Source organism: Acytostelium subglobosum (genome assembly GCF_000787575.1).
Source record: "Acytostelium subglobosum LB1 DNA, scaffold: scaffold19, whole genome shotgun sequence".
Classification (NCBI taxonomy): Eukaryota; Evosea; class Eumycetozoa; order Acytosteliales; family Acytosteliaceae; genus Acytostelium; species Acytostelium subglobosum.
The window spans coordinates 163,056-179,948 of NW_012236514.1; the positions used below are offsets into that span (position 1 = coordinate 163,056).

General features: G+C 45.3%; 7 protein-coding genes across 7 annotated transcripts; 5 read left to right on the forward strand and 2 right to left on the reverse strand.

Moving 5' to 3' along the window:
* Nucleotides 1–83: 83 nt before the first annotated feature.
* Nucleotides 84–2,562, reverse strand: SAMD00019534_086590 (hypothetical protein; the record flags this gene model as incomplete). The annotated part of the gene is made up of 2 exons (XM_012896016.1): nt 84–1,820; nt 1,897–2,562. The coding sequence occupies 2 exons, from the start codon at nt 2,560–2,562 to the stop codon at nt 84–86; spliced, it is 2,403 nt and encodes an 800-aa protein (XP_012751470.1).
* A 423-nt stretch (nt 2,563–2,985) lies between these two features.
* SAMD00019534_086600 (hypothetical protein) lies at nt 2,986–4,812 on the forward strand (the record flags this gene model as incomplete). The annotated part of the gene is made up of 1 exon (XM_012896017.1): nt 2,986–4,812. A coding segment is annotated over one exon (1,827 nt), but the record flags the coding sequence as incomplete, so codon positions are not given.
* A 163-nt stretch (nt 4,813–4,975) lies between these two features.
* Nucleotides 4,976–6,691, forward strand: SAMD00019534_086610 (hypothetical protein; the record flags this gene model as incomplete). The annotated part of the gene is made up of 4 exons (XM_012896018.1): nt 4,976–5,012; nt 5,087–5,424; nt 5,514–5,639; nt 5,723–6,691. Coding segments are annotated over 4 exons (1,470 nt in total), but the record flags the coding sequence as incomplete, so codon positions are not given.
* A 174-nt stretch (nt 6,692–6,865) lies between these two features.
* SAMD00019534_086620 (hypothetical protein) lies at nt 6,866–7,810 on the forward strand (the record flags this gene model as incomplete). The annotated part of the gene is made up of 2 exons (XM_012896019.1): nt 6,866–7,084; nt 7,157–7,810. Coding segments are annotated over 2 exons (873 nt in total), but the record flags the coding sequence as incomplete, so codon positions are not given.
* Nucleotides 7,811–8,129: 319 nt separating this feature from the next.
* On the forward strand, nt 8,130–11,590 carry SAMD00019534_086630 (hypothetical protein; the record flags this gene model as incomplete). Its single annotated transcript, XM_012896020.1, has 2 exons — nt 8,130–8,986; nt 9,076–11,590. 2 exons carry the CDS (start codon nt 8,130–8,132, stop codon nt 11,588–11,590), a joined length of 3,372 nt encoding a protein of 1,123 aa, XP_012751474.1.
* A 1,113-nt stretch (nt 11,591–12,703) lies between these two features.
* Nucleotides 12,704–14,493, forward strand: SAMD00019534_086640 (hypothetical protein; the record flags this gene model as incomplete). Its single annotated transcript, XM_012896021.1, has 4 exons — nt 12,704–12,755; nt 12,826–13,139; nt 13,212–14,006; nt 14,074–14,493. The coding sequence occupies 4 exons, from the start codon at nt 12,704–12,706 to the stop codon at nt 14,491–14,493; spliced, it is 1,581 nt and encodes a 526-aa protein (XP_012751475.1).
* Nucleotides 14,494–14,641: 148 nt separating this feature from the next.
* SAMD00019534_086650 (hypothetical protein) lies at nt 14,642–16,576 on the reverse strand (the record flags this gene model as incomplete). The annotated part of the gene is made up of 3 exons (XM_012896022.1): nt 14,642–16,093; nt 16,195–16,272; nt 16,358–16,576. The coding sequence occupies 3 exons, from the start codon at nt 16,574–16,576 to the stop codon at nt 14,642–14,644; spliced, it is 1,749 nt and encodes a 582-aa protein (XP_012751476.1).
* Between the last annotated feature and the right edge of the window lie 317 nt (nt 16,577–16,893).

Genomic DNA, 16,893 nt, shown 5'->3' on the forward strand with positions numbered 1-16,893 from the left:
ATCAATCGTGGAAAGTACAAACAAACAAACAAATACACAGTATAATTGATATGATGATACGACACATGACAGCCTCGATTCGTTTATTGCCATGATGCTTCCTCATTACCAACACCACCTTGTTGTGAATCATTACGTTTCATCTGGCGCTTGGTCACAATCCTGGATGGCTTGAACACCTTCTTCTCTCTCATCTTGACTCCGACACCAAGACGCTTTGCTCTCTTCTTGTCAAAGCCCTCGATGACTGCCTCGTATCTGCCCTCCTCAAAGTCGGTGATGGGCGGCAGGTCGAGGATCTCACCCTTCCTGTCGATCTTGAGCTTGGACATCTTTCTGTTCTTCACCTTGGCGTTTGGATTGAAACGCACTCTTGGCATGCCATCCATGGACTTGGGGCCCTTGTAAGTCTCCAAGATATTCTTCTGAATGAGCAGGTCGGCCACTGCCTTGTTCTCCTTTCGTTGATGATGTCTCTGTTCTTTGTCCATTGTGTAGTCGCCAGTTGTAGTTGATGATTCGTTATGATCCTGTTGTTGTTGTTGATGTTGTTGATGTTGATGTGGATGATCGTCGTAAGGTCTATCTTCTGACTTGACTCTGATGTCGTGGTCTAGCTCTTCACCTCCCTCTTCGACCCATGGGCCAGGCACCTTGGAGAACCTGACGTCCTTGGCCATCACCTTCTCAATGTTTGACACCAAGTGCTTCTCGTCCAATCCAACTGTTCGCTTGCCAACCTCAAACACCAGCTTTTGACGCGACACGAATGTTAGAGCGAAGCCTTGTTGGCCAAGGCGACCAGCACGTCCAATCCTGTGTAGGTAGTCCTCCGACACGTGAGGCACATCAAAGTTGACGACTGCGTCCAGGTTCTCAATGTGCACGCCACGCGCCATGACATCAGTGGCCACCAACACCTGATACTCATCAGACTTGAACTTCTCAACGGCTTCCGCTCGCTTGGCCGGCGAGAAGTCTGCATGGATACTGATGGCCTTGATCTTGTTCTCCTCCAACGCGCGACATAGGTTCTCCACACGCTGCTGCGTCCTCGCAAAGATCAGCACCTTGGCATGCTTGAGCGATGTCTTGCCCTTGCTCCTCCTAAAGAAGTACAGCAAAAGACTCCTCTTCTTGCGGTAGCTCACGTGATAGAAATGTTGGCGCACTTGGCTTGGCGCCTGCAGCTCGGGGTTGAGGTTGACCATTGTATGATTGGGCGAGAAACGAGAGATCAGTCCATCGTGCTTCTCGTGCATCACAGTGGCCGAGATCAGCACTGTCTGCATGCCATCCCTGCTCCTGTTCTGGATGAGGGGCAGACTGTCAAACAGCTCCTTGGTGTCGGGGAAGAAGCCATAGTTGAACAGCTTGTCAAACTCGTCAATGACCGTGATGTGCACCTGGCGTAGATTGAGCTGACCGTCCTTGACCAGTTGCAGTATGCGGCCGGGCGTGCCGACCACAATGTCGACGCCCAGCCCGATGTTCTTGAGTTGTGTGTGCTCGCCCACGCCGCCAAAGATGGTCTGGACGCGCAGGTCCATGTGCTGCGACAGCGTGCTGACCTCCTCGCTCACCTGAATGGCTAGCTCACGACTTGGCACGATCACCAGACCGAGTGGATCGTTGCCATTCAGCTTCTTCTCTGTTACAATGACTGGTATATGAGTGGGGCTATTGCCACCCTCTGATGCTGCTGCCTCTGTTGTCTCCACTCCACTTGCTATCTTCTTCTTGATGCTATGTACAATCTGGATCATTGGTATCGCGTACGAAGCAGTCTTGCCACTTCCAGTCTTTGATGATGCCAGTATCTAGAGATGGGGATTGATGTATCAGTGTCAATCACAACTTCCGAGACCAATCAATCAATCAATTAATCATACTTACATTCCTACACTTGAGTATGTTTGGTATCAGCTCGAGTTGTATATCGGTTGGTGCACTCCATTGCATCTGTTCGATGACTCGCCACACATCATTGTCCATCAGATTTCGAAGTGGATGCCAATGTCTACGTTGAAGTTTCTTCTCATTGCCATCGATGTCCTTTACTTGTTGTTGTAGTTGAGTGGTATCATCGTCATCATTATCCTCACTGATGTATTTGCTGTCCTCGCCTTCATCTTCATCGTCATTGTCGTATCGTCTTGTAGCTGTCTTTGTCTGTGTCTGTGTTCGTGGCTGTAATTGTGACTGTTTATATGAGTCTATTATGACCTCTCTTGATGAGGATGATCTCTGTTGTGATGGTCCACCTCGGGATGATCCGCCATGACCACCTCTGCTGCCTCTGTTGCCACCACCACGACCACCTCCGCCTCTTGTATTGTTGTTGTCATAGTCATTTGAGTCGATTGAGTATGAAGTGGAGTAGTTGAGTGATGACTGTGATGTACTATTGTTGAGTAAGTTGAGTGCGCGTGATGTAAGTGATGTTAAACCGAATGCATTATTATTGATCAGAGGATTTAACAACGATGTAGTTGATGTTGATGATGATATAAATGTTGTTGATCGACATGTCGATGTTATAAATCTACTCAGATTCAACATATCTATATCTATCTATCTATGTTATATTGATTGAGTGTCAATGATAATAATGACAATAGCATTCGTTCGTCTTTTTAGAATGTATGTGTGTCTTTGAGTGCACTAATAATTTGATCAAACTATCGATCACAATCATTCATTCCAACAACTACAATAACAATGATACAAACATTGCCAAATGTATTATTAAGACAAGTGATTGACATGCTTGGTGACATTGATGTACTTTGCTTCTTACTCACATGTAAACAACTATATCAACAACGTTTTAAACTACTTCATCAATTGGAAGAACTTGACGATCAGTCCAAATACATCTTTCCAAGGTTCAACCTACTGCCATATATAACGAAACTATCATCACCATCATCATTGAATGACAAAGATGTCAAGCAACTGTCAAACCTGTCCACATTATCACTCTATCCTCACTTTGATCGACCTATTCTGAATGGCGACCTGCCTAGCTCACTTCGATGTTTATTCTTGGGACCATATTACAACGTGCCACTTGTACCACATTCATTGCCAGATGGACTACAACAAATACACTTTGGTTACGCCTACAATCAACAACTCGAGGAACATAGTCTGCCGGCATCAATCACACTAATCAAGTTTGGTCACATGTTCAACAAACCAGTTGAGCCTGGAATCATCCCATCATCAGTGATCGAGTTATACTTTGGATGGAGATTCAATCAACCATTGCGAATTGGTTCATTACCATCTGGACTGATCAATCTCTCAATGGGCGGGTACTACAAACATACGATCACGCAAGGAATACTACCCGAGTCACTCATTCGTCTGCGTCTAAGCGACAAGTATGACCTGCCTATCAGCACCCCACCATCACTGACCATCCTTCAATGTGGCTCATTCTTCAATCAACCTATTGGTACCGATTGGATATCACGCTCCCCGTTAAGATCATTGGAGTTTGGAGGTAGATTTGACCAACCTTTGATCAGAGGAAGTCTTGGCCCCACATTGATCAATCTCAAGTTTGGACGACTATTCAATCAAAGACTTGAACCTGGTGTGCTTCCCAACTCTATAACTAGTATATGGTTTGGAGAGCGATTCAATCAAAACATTGAACCTGGCGTCCTGCCCTCATCACTCAGACACCTAGTCTTTGGCGAATGCTTCAACGGTGCTCTCTGTGCACTACCATCGAGCTTGGTATCAATACACTTTGGGAGACTCTTCGAAACAAATTTGACGGCTGCCATTCTACCATCATCAATCCAATCACTCATATTCAACCGAATGACATTGATCAATTACTATCCACCATCACTCAGGAATATTGTATTTGGAACATACTTTAATGAATCATTGGCCACCAATCCGCTCCCGCCAAGCCTGACCTCATTGACCTTTGGAAGCAGGGTCAATTTCAACATTGAGCCAGGACTTCTACCTTCATCCCTCACGACTCTGCGGTTTGGTACGCACTTTAGAGGCTATATACGGCCTGGTTCACTTCCGGCCTCACTCACAAGATTGGATTTAGGCCACAGCTTTAACAACTATGTTGAACAAGGAGTATTGCCAATCAATCTCAAAGACTTCAGGGTTGGACCTCAATTCAATAAGGATGTTGCCAAGGTTTTGAGTACACTATCACTGACCAGTCTACGTTTTGGAGGTGACTTCCTTCAAACCTTGGGCCGGGGTGCTCTACCCGCCTCACTCACAACACTCTATCTCGGATATCATTGTTATCCTTTAGTCCAGCGAGGTGACATCATCCTAAAAACATTGATCAACCTCACAAAGTTAGTCTTTATCTTCCATCATAGGTATGGAATGGATGTCACTCTCGAAAATATGTTATGGCATCAACAGGGAAACACTCCTCTGCCCACGGCCATGTCCAAGACGAGGATAATTGTCAAGTTTGAACAAATGTTTGGCGCGGAATCATTGAGAAAGTCAGAGGTTATACAATCAATATTCCATAATAGTAGGACGACTGATATATCGGATTATATAATTAAGAATCATCAGAAGAAACATTATTATATTAGGATTGTGGATAAGATCAAAGGCATGGCTTTGATCAACTTCAACAACAATGGACAGACTCAATCAAAGTTGATATATCGTAATCAAAAACAAGTTGATAGTCACTATTCCATCTTTTACAGTAACTTCAAATGTTCCACCGGATACTCTAATCATATGGAACTATCCCAACCCATTTATATGCGTCCATTTCCAGACTTGGCTAATTCAGAAAATTGAATAAAACATCCCTTAACTTAGTTAACTTTTGCTCGATTTTTGAAAGTTTGTCAAAGTGAGCTTCACAAATCAATGACATGGAGTCGATTGTTAGATTGCGCCCTTTATTGTTGTAATTGAGAAGTATACAGATAATATATAATATAGTGATAAAGCAATGTCTACGAGAACAATAAATGCAAAGAGTGTATTTGGTATGTGATTTGATTGAATGAATGATTGATTGAATGATCATATTAACTTACTCATTTGAATCAATGAATGAAAGTTGGAAATATACCTTATGATGCATCAGAGAAGGAGTTGATTGATATATTCTCAGAGGTTGGAAGAGTGGTCTCGTTCAGACTTGTGGAGGATAGGGACACAAAGAAGTCCAAAGGTTATGGATTCTGCGAGTACTTGGATGCAGAGACAGCACAGAGCGCAATACGTAATCTAAACAATCGAGAGTATAGCAAGAGAAACCTAAGAGTGTCATACGCTGACAATGACAAGGCAAATGAGATGGCATCACCGCCACCCAATGACCCGCGTCTAGGTGGTGGCGGCGGAGGTGGCGGTGGAGGTGGAGTTGGAGGTGGTGGTGTACCAAACCAATGGAGGGTATGTTATCGAGATCACTCGCTCACTCAATCAACGTCATCTAGACGATCAACTAACATTCATACACATTCATTCATTCATTCATTCAGAAGGATGATATGAACATGGGAGGTGGAGGTGGACCAATCTACATGGATCAACAACAGCAACAACAACAACAACAACAGATGCAACAGATGCAACAAATACAAATGCAACAGATGCAGGGCAAGAAGGTAAGCGAGAGATTGATTGACTGATAATGAATGAGTGATCGAGATGACACTGATCCTAACGAGCAACCCTCACATGATGATAGGATGGTCTGCAAAGTCTCATTGAGAGTGTAAACCCTGCGGACCTCTTTGAAGCGATGTCAAAGATGAAGCTGATGATACAACAGAACCCTGATCGAGCAAGGGCAATGCTGATGTCGAACCCTCAACTGGCGCTTGGTCTGCTACATGCTCAGGTGGTACTGGGCATGATCGGCCAAAACACAGTTCAACAGCTAATAGCAATGAGCCTAAAGGGCCAGCAACCACAGCAACAGCAGCCAATAAACCAGCAACAACAACCACAGACGCCACAACAACAACAACAACCACAGTTTAATCAACAACAGAACTCACCGATGTTCCAAGCACAGATGGGCGGACCCTCACAGCAAGTACAGATGGGCGGTCCTCAGATGGGCGGCCCACAGATGGGTGGACCAATGAACATGCCACCTCAGATGGGTGGTCCACAGATGGGCGGCCCAATGAACATGCCACCTCAGATGGGCGGTCCAATGAACATGCCGCCACAGATGGGCAGCCCGATGGGTGGTCCGCAACAGATGGGAGGCGCGCCATGGAACATGAATATGAATGCGCCACGAGGTCCGATGAACATGCCTCCGCAGATGGGTGGCCCACAACAGATGGGCGGTCCAATGGGTGGTCCTATGGGTGGTGGCCCCATGCCGCCACAGATGGGTGGACCTCAACAGATGGGCGGACCAATGGGCGGCGGTCCAATGAACATGCCAATGGGAGGTGGACAAATGATGGACAACAATATGCAAGGTGGTGGAATGAATATGCCTATGGGTGGACCGATAAATGTACCGCCACCTCCTCCCAACTTAACGCCACAGGCCATGGCCAATTGGAATTTGATGCCGCCACAACACAAACAGTTTGTACACTACGTTCTGGGACTGTCGCCACAACAAATACAAAAGGATATACCTCTACAACAACGCGATAAGGTGCTCAACATTATCGCACAGTACCGAGGAAACTAAACCATTAAATCATTGAAACGACGTCATATATGTACACATCACAGATCGATCAATCGAATAAAATTAATGGATTCGGAACTTTGCATTACCACTGCCCAACATTGGTGTGTCGTTTCATTCAACTTCATTTCATTCAATAAACATACATATACTAGTATTAGAGATAGATAGATAGATATGTCAACAAAGAAAGTTTGTGTAATAACAGGAGGCAATAATGGTATTGGAAAGGAGACGATCAAGTTGATCGCAAAGCAACATCCAACAGACTTGAAGATAATACTTTGTTGTCGTACAATACAAAGAGGTGAAGAGGTTGTCAATGAGATCAAAGAGTTCTCAAACAATCAAGATATCAATGTAATGCAACTTGACTTGTCATCATTCCAAGTATGTAAAAGATATTGATTGAATGATTGATTGAATGATTGAATGAACGACTAACTAATGATCCATCATTAGTCAATCAGAGACTTTGTAAAGAACTTTAAGGAACTCGGTCTACCTTTGAATTACTTGATTGATTGTGCTGGAGTTGTGCATCATGAGTCAACGTTGACGGCGGATGGATATGAGGGAATGTTTGGAACGAATCATCTTGGCCACTTCTTATTGACAAACTCATTGTTGGATGTAATGGAGAAGAGTGATGAACCAAGGATAACAGTAGTCTCATCTCGTGCACATACAAGTGCCAACCTCAAGCTGGAGGAACTTCCCAAGCAGCCAGTTGGTTTCCGTGGTTATGCCAACTCCAAACTATGCAACATTATGTATACATACGAGTTGCAACGACGTCTGGATGAGAAGGGATCAAAGATTGTGGTCAACACTCTACATCCAGGCAGTGTACACGAGACAGAGTTGAACAGAAGCAGCTGGATCGTTCAAAAGGTGTTCCCACTCTTTGCACCATTCATCACATCGTTGAGGGATAGTGCCATTGCGGTAAGTGAACTGTCTTTGGGCGAGCGTGACGATCTCCGCGGAGTCAAGGGTAAATACTTCTTCCTTCGCGAGCAGTACAACTCCAACAACTTCTCCAAGAAGCCCGAGAACTGGTTACAACTATGGAACAAATCAGCAGAGTATACAGGTATTCCATCAGATATACAACTATAAAGTGATCACTTGATACATCCAGGACCAATAATGTGTTGAATGAATGAAGTTCAAGGATTTGAACTGATCAAACCATAAATTCAAATTTTGAATCAGTCCGTTGGAGAATGATCACACATTGGCACTGTACTTGCTTCATTTAAGTATTAGATACATATAACAAATAAATATATATATATATAACTATATCATCATAGTTGTGGCAGGCAAGATCACCAGCAATCTACGTCATTCATTCAATAATCAATCAATCAATCAATCATATAATTGACCTAAAGAGAGAGAACTAGATAACGAATGAATGAATGAATGAATGTCTGATAGTAATAGTATAATGACATCATCATCATCATCATCATATGATAGTAGTAGTAATAGTGATAGTTTGATGACGACAACAACATCAACAACATCGACATTTGAAATGGACATCAACTCAATCAAGTCATATAGTCTGCTGGAGGATGTCAATGATGTGTTGGAGCAATCACTCGATGATCGTTACTACTCATTGGAGATTGACGCAGAGGATTATGAGCGATACCTATACGAGTTGGCAAAGCAACAGGATCGAGACCGAGTGGACAGACTGATCGAGGAGGAGCGCCAGCGTCGTCTGCAGTTCGTGCAGGAGGCCGAGCAGCGGCGGTCCACCATGATGAAGCGCGCCACACATCTAGAGGACGTGCGTGTCATCAACCGCAACCTCAATCAACGTCTCGAAGAGCTGACAGCATTGTTATCTCGACGACAGGAGCAGAGCGAACGCATCGCTCATTATAAAGAGCTATGTAGGATCAAGCAGGAGCAGGCGACACAAGCTGCCCGGCGTCGGGCAGAGGCTGAGGAGGCAGCGCGACAAGAGATAGAGCGAAAGCGCAGAGAGGAGGATGCCAAGAAGAAGAGGACGAGGAACCCCGCCAGCAGGGTGATACGCAGTCTGCTCACAGATGTCAAGACATCGTCCAAGAAGTGGGCTGGCGTCAAATACGATGGACAGGAAGAGCTGTACGACTCACTGGAGAAGGTGCTCACTGCGCTGCGAGAGGACGGTGAGAACAGCTATCCCTTCCTTCAAAAGGTCAAGGCGTCTGAGGCGCCCAACTACTACGACATCATCAAGCGGCCAATGGATCTTGGACTAATGACAAAGAAACTGAAGAAGTCAGAGTATGTCGGACGCGGGTGTTGTTGTGTTCGTTACATCAGCCCAGCTCACTGACCGCCCTCTCCCGTCTCCTCCTATCCACCACCAACAGGTACACAAGCAAGGCAGAGTTCCAATTGGACTTGAACCTTATATTCACCAATTGTAGGATATACAATACCGATCCATCGAGCAGGATATACGTAGACCATGCGAATCAGTTGGAGAAGCGCGCAAAGGAACTTATGAGATCGGTTCGCGACGTCGACTTCTCGATCGAGAAAGATCCACCACCACCATCATCAAAGACTGGCGCTATGACACCTCAGTCAATGTCAACGCCACCATTGCCACTGAGCGACATTGACGAACACCATCAACAACAACAACCAAAGACAACAGTTAGAACGCCACGCGGGAAAGGCCGATCGACGGCTACACCAACCATCACACCTCCAATAACGCCCACACCTATCATCTCATCACCTTCATCGCCCATGTCAACTCCAGCATCACCGGCACAGTCCAACACCTACCAGTCACCCTTCCACTCGTCGGTGGGACAGTCGTCGCCACAGCTTATGGAGAACTTTGTAGACGACGTCATTGTGGATGGCAGCGAGAACCCCAACAACAGCAATCAAGAGGAGGAGATTGTGCTGCCCGAGGCGCCCATCGAGGAGATCACACAAACCGAGTCAGAGATACAGACATCGATCGACAGGGTGCAGAAGGAGCTGCACGACTACCAACACAGGTATCAAGACATTGATGGCGAGCTGAGGCGACTCGAGGAGAACCTGTCGCCTCCCGTCACGCTCGACGAGTCAGAGATCGTCGTGCCACTTCAAGAGTTCCCAGCGATCGTCACCGAGGAGGAGACTTCGTTCAAGGTGGCCAGCTGGCGCACGCTCACTAAGCAGGCGCGTGTCAAGCGAATGGAGCACTTTGTGGCGCAGTCCAAGCTGCCGTTCCCTCATCAGGACGCATTCCTGCGCACGCCACTACACATGTCCTCCTACCACTATCTGTCACAGCTGCAATCACCGACGATACGCCAGCTGCAACAAGGACAGCTGGCCCAGCGACAACATTCAAACTACCTGCGACAAGTTGCCATTGCACCGAGCAATGGCTCAATCACACCGATACAACTGCACGACCTGGAGTTTGTCCGACTCGGCGTCGGCTTCTTCCCCGAGTACACTCATCTGTGCAACTCGATGCCAAACGTGGAGCCCGCCGAGCCCTCCACCTGTACACTCTCATCCTCCTCCACACAACCCTCGCACACGCAGCCCGACAGCGGCGGCATCGTCCAGTTCACCTCGGCCAAGCGTGTCAGTGCACTGCTCATTCAATCGATCACAACACAACTACAGTCGGCTGGCTTTGTCGGCGCAAATCAAGAGGCTCTCAATGTTCTTACAGACATTGCGGGCACGTACATATCGACTATTGGCAAGTTGTTGAGCTCACATCTCTCAAACTATGGCGCGACCAAGAGTGTTGCCGACACGGCCATGCTCCTTGGCCTTGTGTTCCGTCAGCTAGGCATCAAGAACATTGCCGTGCTGAAGGACTTTAAAGCTCACGCCAACACAATGGTCATTCACGACAATGACGACGTGTCGAGCGAGTGGTCCACCGAAGGTCTGTTTGGCCGCGGCTACCCCAAGCACATTGACGAGCCTGGCGAGTTCTCATTGTTTGTCGACACGAAGCTGCAGCAACAACAACAGCTACAACAACAGCAACTGCACCAACAGCAACAGCTACAGCTACAGCAGCAACAACAGCAGCACGGCTCGACACTCAAGCCCATCTCCAACTTCCAGCCCACCGCACAACATCACCAAGCACATTTGCAACCTGTATCCTCATCACACAAGCCAGCCGGCAACATTCAATTTCATCCGAATCAACAACAACACCAACATCTATTACATCAACAACAGCAACAGCAACACCAGCAACAACAACAACAGTTACAACAGAAGCAAGCGATACCTGGTCAGCAACCCATCCAGCCGCTGCAGCCACTTCCCACACAGCCAACCACAGTGCCACCATCAGCCACACCAACACCCACCGCCAAGACAGAGACAGCAAGTGGTAGCAGTAGTAGTACCTCCAAAAGGAAGAAAGCATCGTCTTCGTCATCATCATCGACTTCAGAAACAAAGACAAAGGCATCGAAGCCAAAGAAACCTAGAAAGTCTGATACAAAGGCTAGCACGCCTCAGTTGGATTCATCGACGTCGTCAACAACAGCAACAACACCGGCAATGGCACCAGTGGCAGCCACTACTACCGCTGTTGGTGGAGGTGCCACATCACATCTACCATCAATCAATCTTCAAGTGCAATCAGCTACAGCCGCTCAACAACAACCAATTTTTGCAAATCCACATGCCACGCCACTACCGCAGCCACCAGCAGTTCAATCAGTATCCAAACCAGTGGTTGTGGCCCCGCCTGCAGTAGCATCTCCAGTGACACCATCAGCAAGTGAAACCGACCCCAGTCGGCCCGTCCCACCGATGCCCGTAGACGTGAAGGAGAAAAAGAAGCGAGGTAGACCTCACAAGAAGCCACCCCCAGCGTCATCAGGGCAGAGTGAGTGAGTGCGTGTCACGTGACAGATGTACATTAATCATTAGGCCTGCAGCCAATCATGCCCATTAAAAAACGTTGACTGAACCTTTTGGGGTTCCTTTCCATGCACAACAAATTTGCAATAACTTTGCCATTGACCAATTTTTTGCAAACTCGTCTATGTGGTTGATGATCACACTCACTCATCACTCATCCCTTCTGTCAATCAAAATATCTTCAAAGTTGATTGACCAAAGATTAATTATTATTACTTTTATTACTTATATATATTTAATATATATTAATAATATTAATATGGATCATATATTTAATCTTTTATCTAGTCCGAATTTAATTGAAATACATGAATACCTTCTTATCGCCCAAGGAAAGTTACCAACAAAGGCAGGAGAACCAAGAGATGAAGAAAAAAATATCAATATCAGGGACAAGTTAATAGGCAAGACAGTTTGGCTAGTGAGTGACCCAGCAGATATCAAGATTGTATTCTTGAAGAAACTATGTAGAGCAGTAGGAACAAAAAAAGTAAGTATAAACACTATTTATTGATTCATTGAAATCATATACTAATTATTTATTTAGCAACTGTTTAAAGATTCCTATGATGTGGTAGAGGCTTTGACAAGGATATCAGAGCAATATTATATCAAAGAGAAGAAGGAAGGGGAGGAGAAGGATGTTCTTAAACGAACATACCAACGTGGATTCAATATTGTCCTAAACACTGTAGAGAAGAAATTCACACTCTTCAACTATCATCCTGTAAGTAAATATATATATAATATAATATTAATAAATTTCTTTTAAGTAATTAACTAATATTATATTTAGTACCCTCTCTTAAAACAGTTCATTCCAAACTCTTTAGAGAACTCCTACCTATATTTCGCCGATCCTCAATCATTCCATGTAAGATTGTTTTAAAATTGATAGATAAAGTTGAATGGTCAATTACTAATATAATTGATATATAGAGTTTATTGAGGAAGATATTCACTAAGCATGAGACTAATGAGGAGTATAAGTTCATTAGCAAGTTATTTGAATATCTTCTATATCTTAGAAGTCCAACAGTAGGCAACCTCAATGATATAGAGATATTTTTTAATTGTCTTCCTGGTATGCTTACCTCCCTCCAGGATAACAATGATAACTTGTTAATCTTCACAGCAGGTAAGTTATACAACTTGGAACTCTCTAACTATCATATACTAATATTAATATGTTTTTTCAATGATATCAGAGTTATACTTTGTAGCTGTACATTATGTAGTCCAGTATATCAACGATCACATATTGAATAGTTTACAATTTAAAGAGGATTGTCCAGAGGTAGTTGTAGACTACTCCCCATATCGTGCCAACTCTGTGGCTCGCCCCTTCAACAGGAACATGATGGACAACATGTATATTTATGAGCAGATCCAAAAGTCATTTGACCACTTGCTCGGGTGGCCTGAGAGACCAGAGATTACAACTGCCATGAAACAAATTCGAGAGTTTGAACTTGGAAACAAGGGATCAACTCTTAGAGTCGAGCACTCCAACTCTCCCAAGGTAAGTTCTATTATAATATTTTTAACTTTGAAAGAGACCAATCAATATAACTAACAATATTCATTTAAATAGGGTGCATTCCATTATAACATGATGATGCCTTCTACGGGCAAAGACTTGTTGAAGAATCTAATGGGACATCATATTCTGACATCATTTATGACTTTGCATTCGTGTGCTGACGACATGAACTTGGTCAAGACTTTGTTTCCAAAGAAGAATACTCGAATAGTAATCGACCATGTCTATCTACCTGCAGATTCTCCGAGTTCCAACTCTGACTTCCTAATGGCCCAATTGGTAAGCTGTGGATTGAGCAGCCAAGCTCTTCTAAATTGGAGGCCTCCAATACCAAATCATCCAAATGCCAATGTTGCTCCCGTAGAGGTCCTAGAACAACAACAAGACAACGGACTCAAGGTGGACCATGGTCAATCATTCATTCACTCAGTCAATCAGTCAATCAGTCAAACTCAAGGGATTACTGAGTCACATCATCAAGAACAGGGACTCCAGGTCCAAACTCAGGTGGATAGGTATAATCCCCTTGAGTCTATTATTGATAGTTCTGCCATATCACAACAAAATGTGTTTGGACAATCGCAATACCCATCAGAAGTAATCCCAGAGTACATTGACCAGCTGATTGAAGAGGAGATAGACATTCAATCAAGGGCACTTCTACTGCTTGCCAAGATGGAAGATATCTCTCATTGGACCTGTAAACATATCTTTAGCAGGTTTGATCGGTGCTTGGACCTCCTGGGTCCACTTGTCAGCCACAGGAGTCTAGACAACATGTTCCAAACATTGCTCATCATGTTGAATTTGGACAACAAGAGGTACTTCAAATCATATCTTAACAAAGTATGTACATCATACATTCATTCACTCCTTTGCTTACTAACTCATAATCATTCGATTGTGTACTTAGGATGAGTATTATATTGATATGTTCATATATTCATTGGACTATAATAGGGATGACAAGAACAGAGTCGTCCTGCTAATTTTGTTCTTATTGATCCGGAAAGGAGTGTTCAGTACTGCACTTATAACATCTAAGATGCAGAGTCCTTTGGACACCTTGTTCGAAGAGGCTGTCAAGAAGCAAAACCAAGACAGTCTAGATATGTGTTTGGCCGTTTACCGAGATGAACATATCAACTACTACTACAATGTTGATGACTATAGTGACCTTCACACTGGTAACTATATTAATGATCCCGATGATGAAGATTATTATGATGATGATGCAATGGACGACGAGCTAGGAGTGCCTGAAGAGTACTCTGGTGGTATCCACACAGGTGATGATGATGGCCAACAAGGTTCATCTTCAATGTTTACATGATTACAATATTAATAAACTAGTTTACATCAATATCCTAAATCCTGGACTTGGCTTAGCTTGGGGAAATAGTGGCGCGCCAACATTGACGCGAGACAAACACACAAGCACAGAGGGTGGCAGCGACCCAAAGGCAGGTGAGGATGATAGTTTATACACCGAGACACTTGTCAAAGAGTTGTGAAGTGACTCCAAAGATCTCACAAGTCCATGTCTTGCGACAGTTGTCATCGCATGCATGTGGTGGACCATAGGGCGAGTTGTACAGGAATTGATAATAGTTGTTGAACAACGTGGCGTTGGTCTTGAACTCCTGCGCCAGGTTGTACCAGGACTGTGGCGAGAGGTCCGGCAGGTTGTACAGCTCCTTGGCCGTGTAGGCCAGACGGAAGGTCATGTTGCCGTTGGCATTCCACTCGCGAATGTCAGTGACGTACTGCTGGTAGTTGAGCACCTCGTTGGTGGTAAAGTCGTACTCGTACAGACGGAACGACGGCATGTGCTTGAGGAGTGTGGTGATGCACGGCGAAACGTAGTTCATGCCCGTGGCCTTGGAGTTGGTGGCCGCGTCCGTAAAGACCACCAGCTGGTCCTTGTGGGTGTGGCCGTAGAACTGCGCCGCGATGATGGTCGAGAAGCGCTCGACGATCGACGCGTACAGCGAGCACCAATGGTCGTTGACGCTGGACTTGAGTGTGCAAGGGATGTGGCCGACGATGATGACCTTCTCCGAGTTGGCCTCGGCCTGCTCCATCACGTTGATCAACCAATCCGACTGGTTGTGCTTGATGTTCATGTTGGAGTGCTCGAGCAAGTTGTACAAGTTGAACAGGTCCGAGTCGTACGAGTTGATCGAGACCACGCGCAGACCCTTCTGCACCAACATGGTGTAGTAGCCGCCCTTCTTGACGGTCTCGAGCTCGGCCTTGTCGAGCCATGGCGACCAGGATGTCTCGAGAGCGTCCAGCAGCCACTGGTTCTTGGGCAGGATGAACTCCTCAGAGGGCCAGCTCTCGTGATTGCCAACACTGGGCAACACGACAAAGTCGTGGAAGTAGTCGTTGATCAGCTTGGAGACGACCTCGGTCGACTCGACCTGGCGCGGGATGGACTGGTTCCAGATGTCGTGGGGTGGGTTATCACCAGTGTACACGACGAGCGAGATGGGGTAGGTCTTGTGCACCTCGAGGATCTGCTCAAAGATCAAGCCGACCGAGTGGAGGGGAATGTCGCACAGGTAGTCGCCGTAGAAGCCGGCGTCACCGGTGCCATCACGGCAGCATGCGCCTGGACGACCACAGTCGGGGTTGGAGCCGACGACGTAGTATGGGTCGGTGTGGATATCGGCCAACTGCAAGATATATCCAACGCCAGTGAATGGCTCCTTTAGACGTGGCTCCTGTGGCTTGACGTCTTTGTAGTTGGGTTTGTCCAGGAGGTTGGAACCAAACGATGCCATACGATCCAGTTGATTAAAGTGTTCATAAGTATTCTCCTTGGCCATGCACATCTTCAACTTTGTGCATATCATCCTTGGTTCCAATGCAGACTCGATCAATACATCATATACAACAGGGGCATAAGCAAACATGAGGCCATGGCACTATATCCATTGATTGTTTGTTTGTTTGAGGTTAGTGTCATGTCCACATGGAATGATTCCAATCACTCACTCACACTCGATTAATCACTTGGTATACATACGACTTCAGGTTGCTCGATCTTTAGTGTATTACACACGTCAGTCGTGGTCTTGATAACCTCTTCTGTGGTGGCATTCCTCTGTGATGGTGTGGAAGTGTCAGTGTCAGCGTATGATCGATTGATCCAGCCACTCACTCACTCAATCACTCAAACATGTACATACCTCGAGGAAACCTTCAAAGAGGACGGCAGCTAGCTCACACATCTCACATGAGACTAGACCAGCGGCAGACCAACTACCAATTGCTTTTAGTTTCTCTGTAGATTCTGGACTTAGTCTACGTTCAGTCTCGTGGGCACTTGAGATTTGTGAACCAAGTATAAGTAGGAGTAGCAGTACTGCAGGGCCAAGAAGTGTGGCCATTCGTAACATCTTTGACATGTAATGATTGTTATTGTTTGTTTGTTGTTGTTGTAAATATATACTGTTTTCTAGAATGAGTCGATCCTTTATATAAGCTATGTCTTTTGATTTAAAGATGTATTTGATGGACGGTCAAAGATGGCAGTTCCCGAGTCATTGTACATTAGACAGACTTCAAAACACTATCAATCACCTTCCATCACTACTTCTTTAGAAGAGCACTATTTCGAATCTTTCAAAGTAAGTATCACTTGGAGCAAGGTGACTTTGAGATGTGACAAACTTGGTCCACGCCCATCAATCAAAACGATCATCGGAAGTGTCGTTTAATCAAA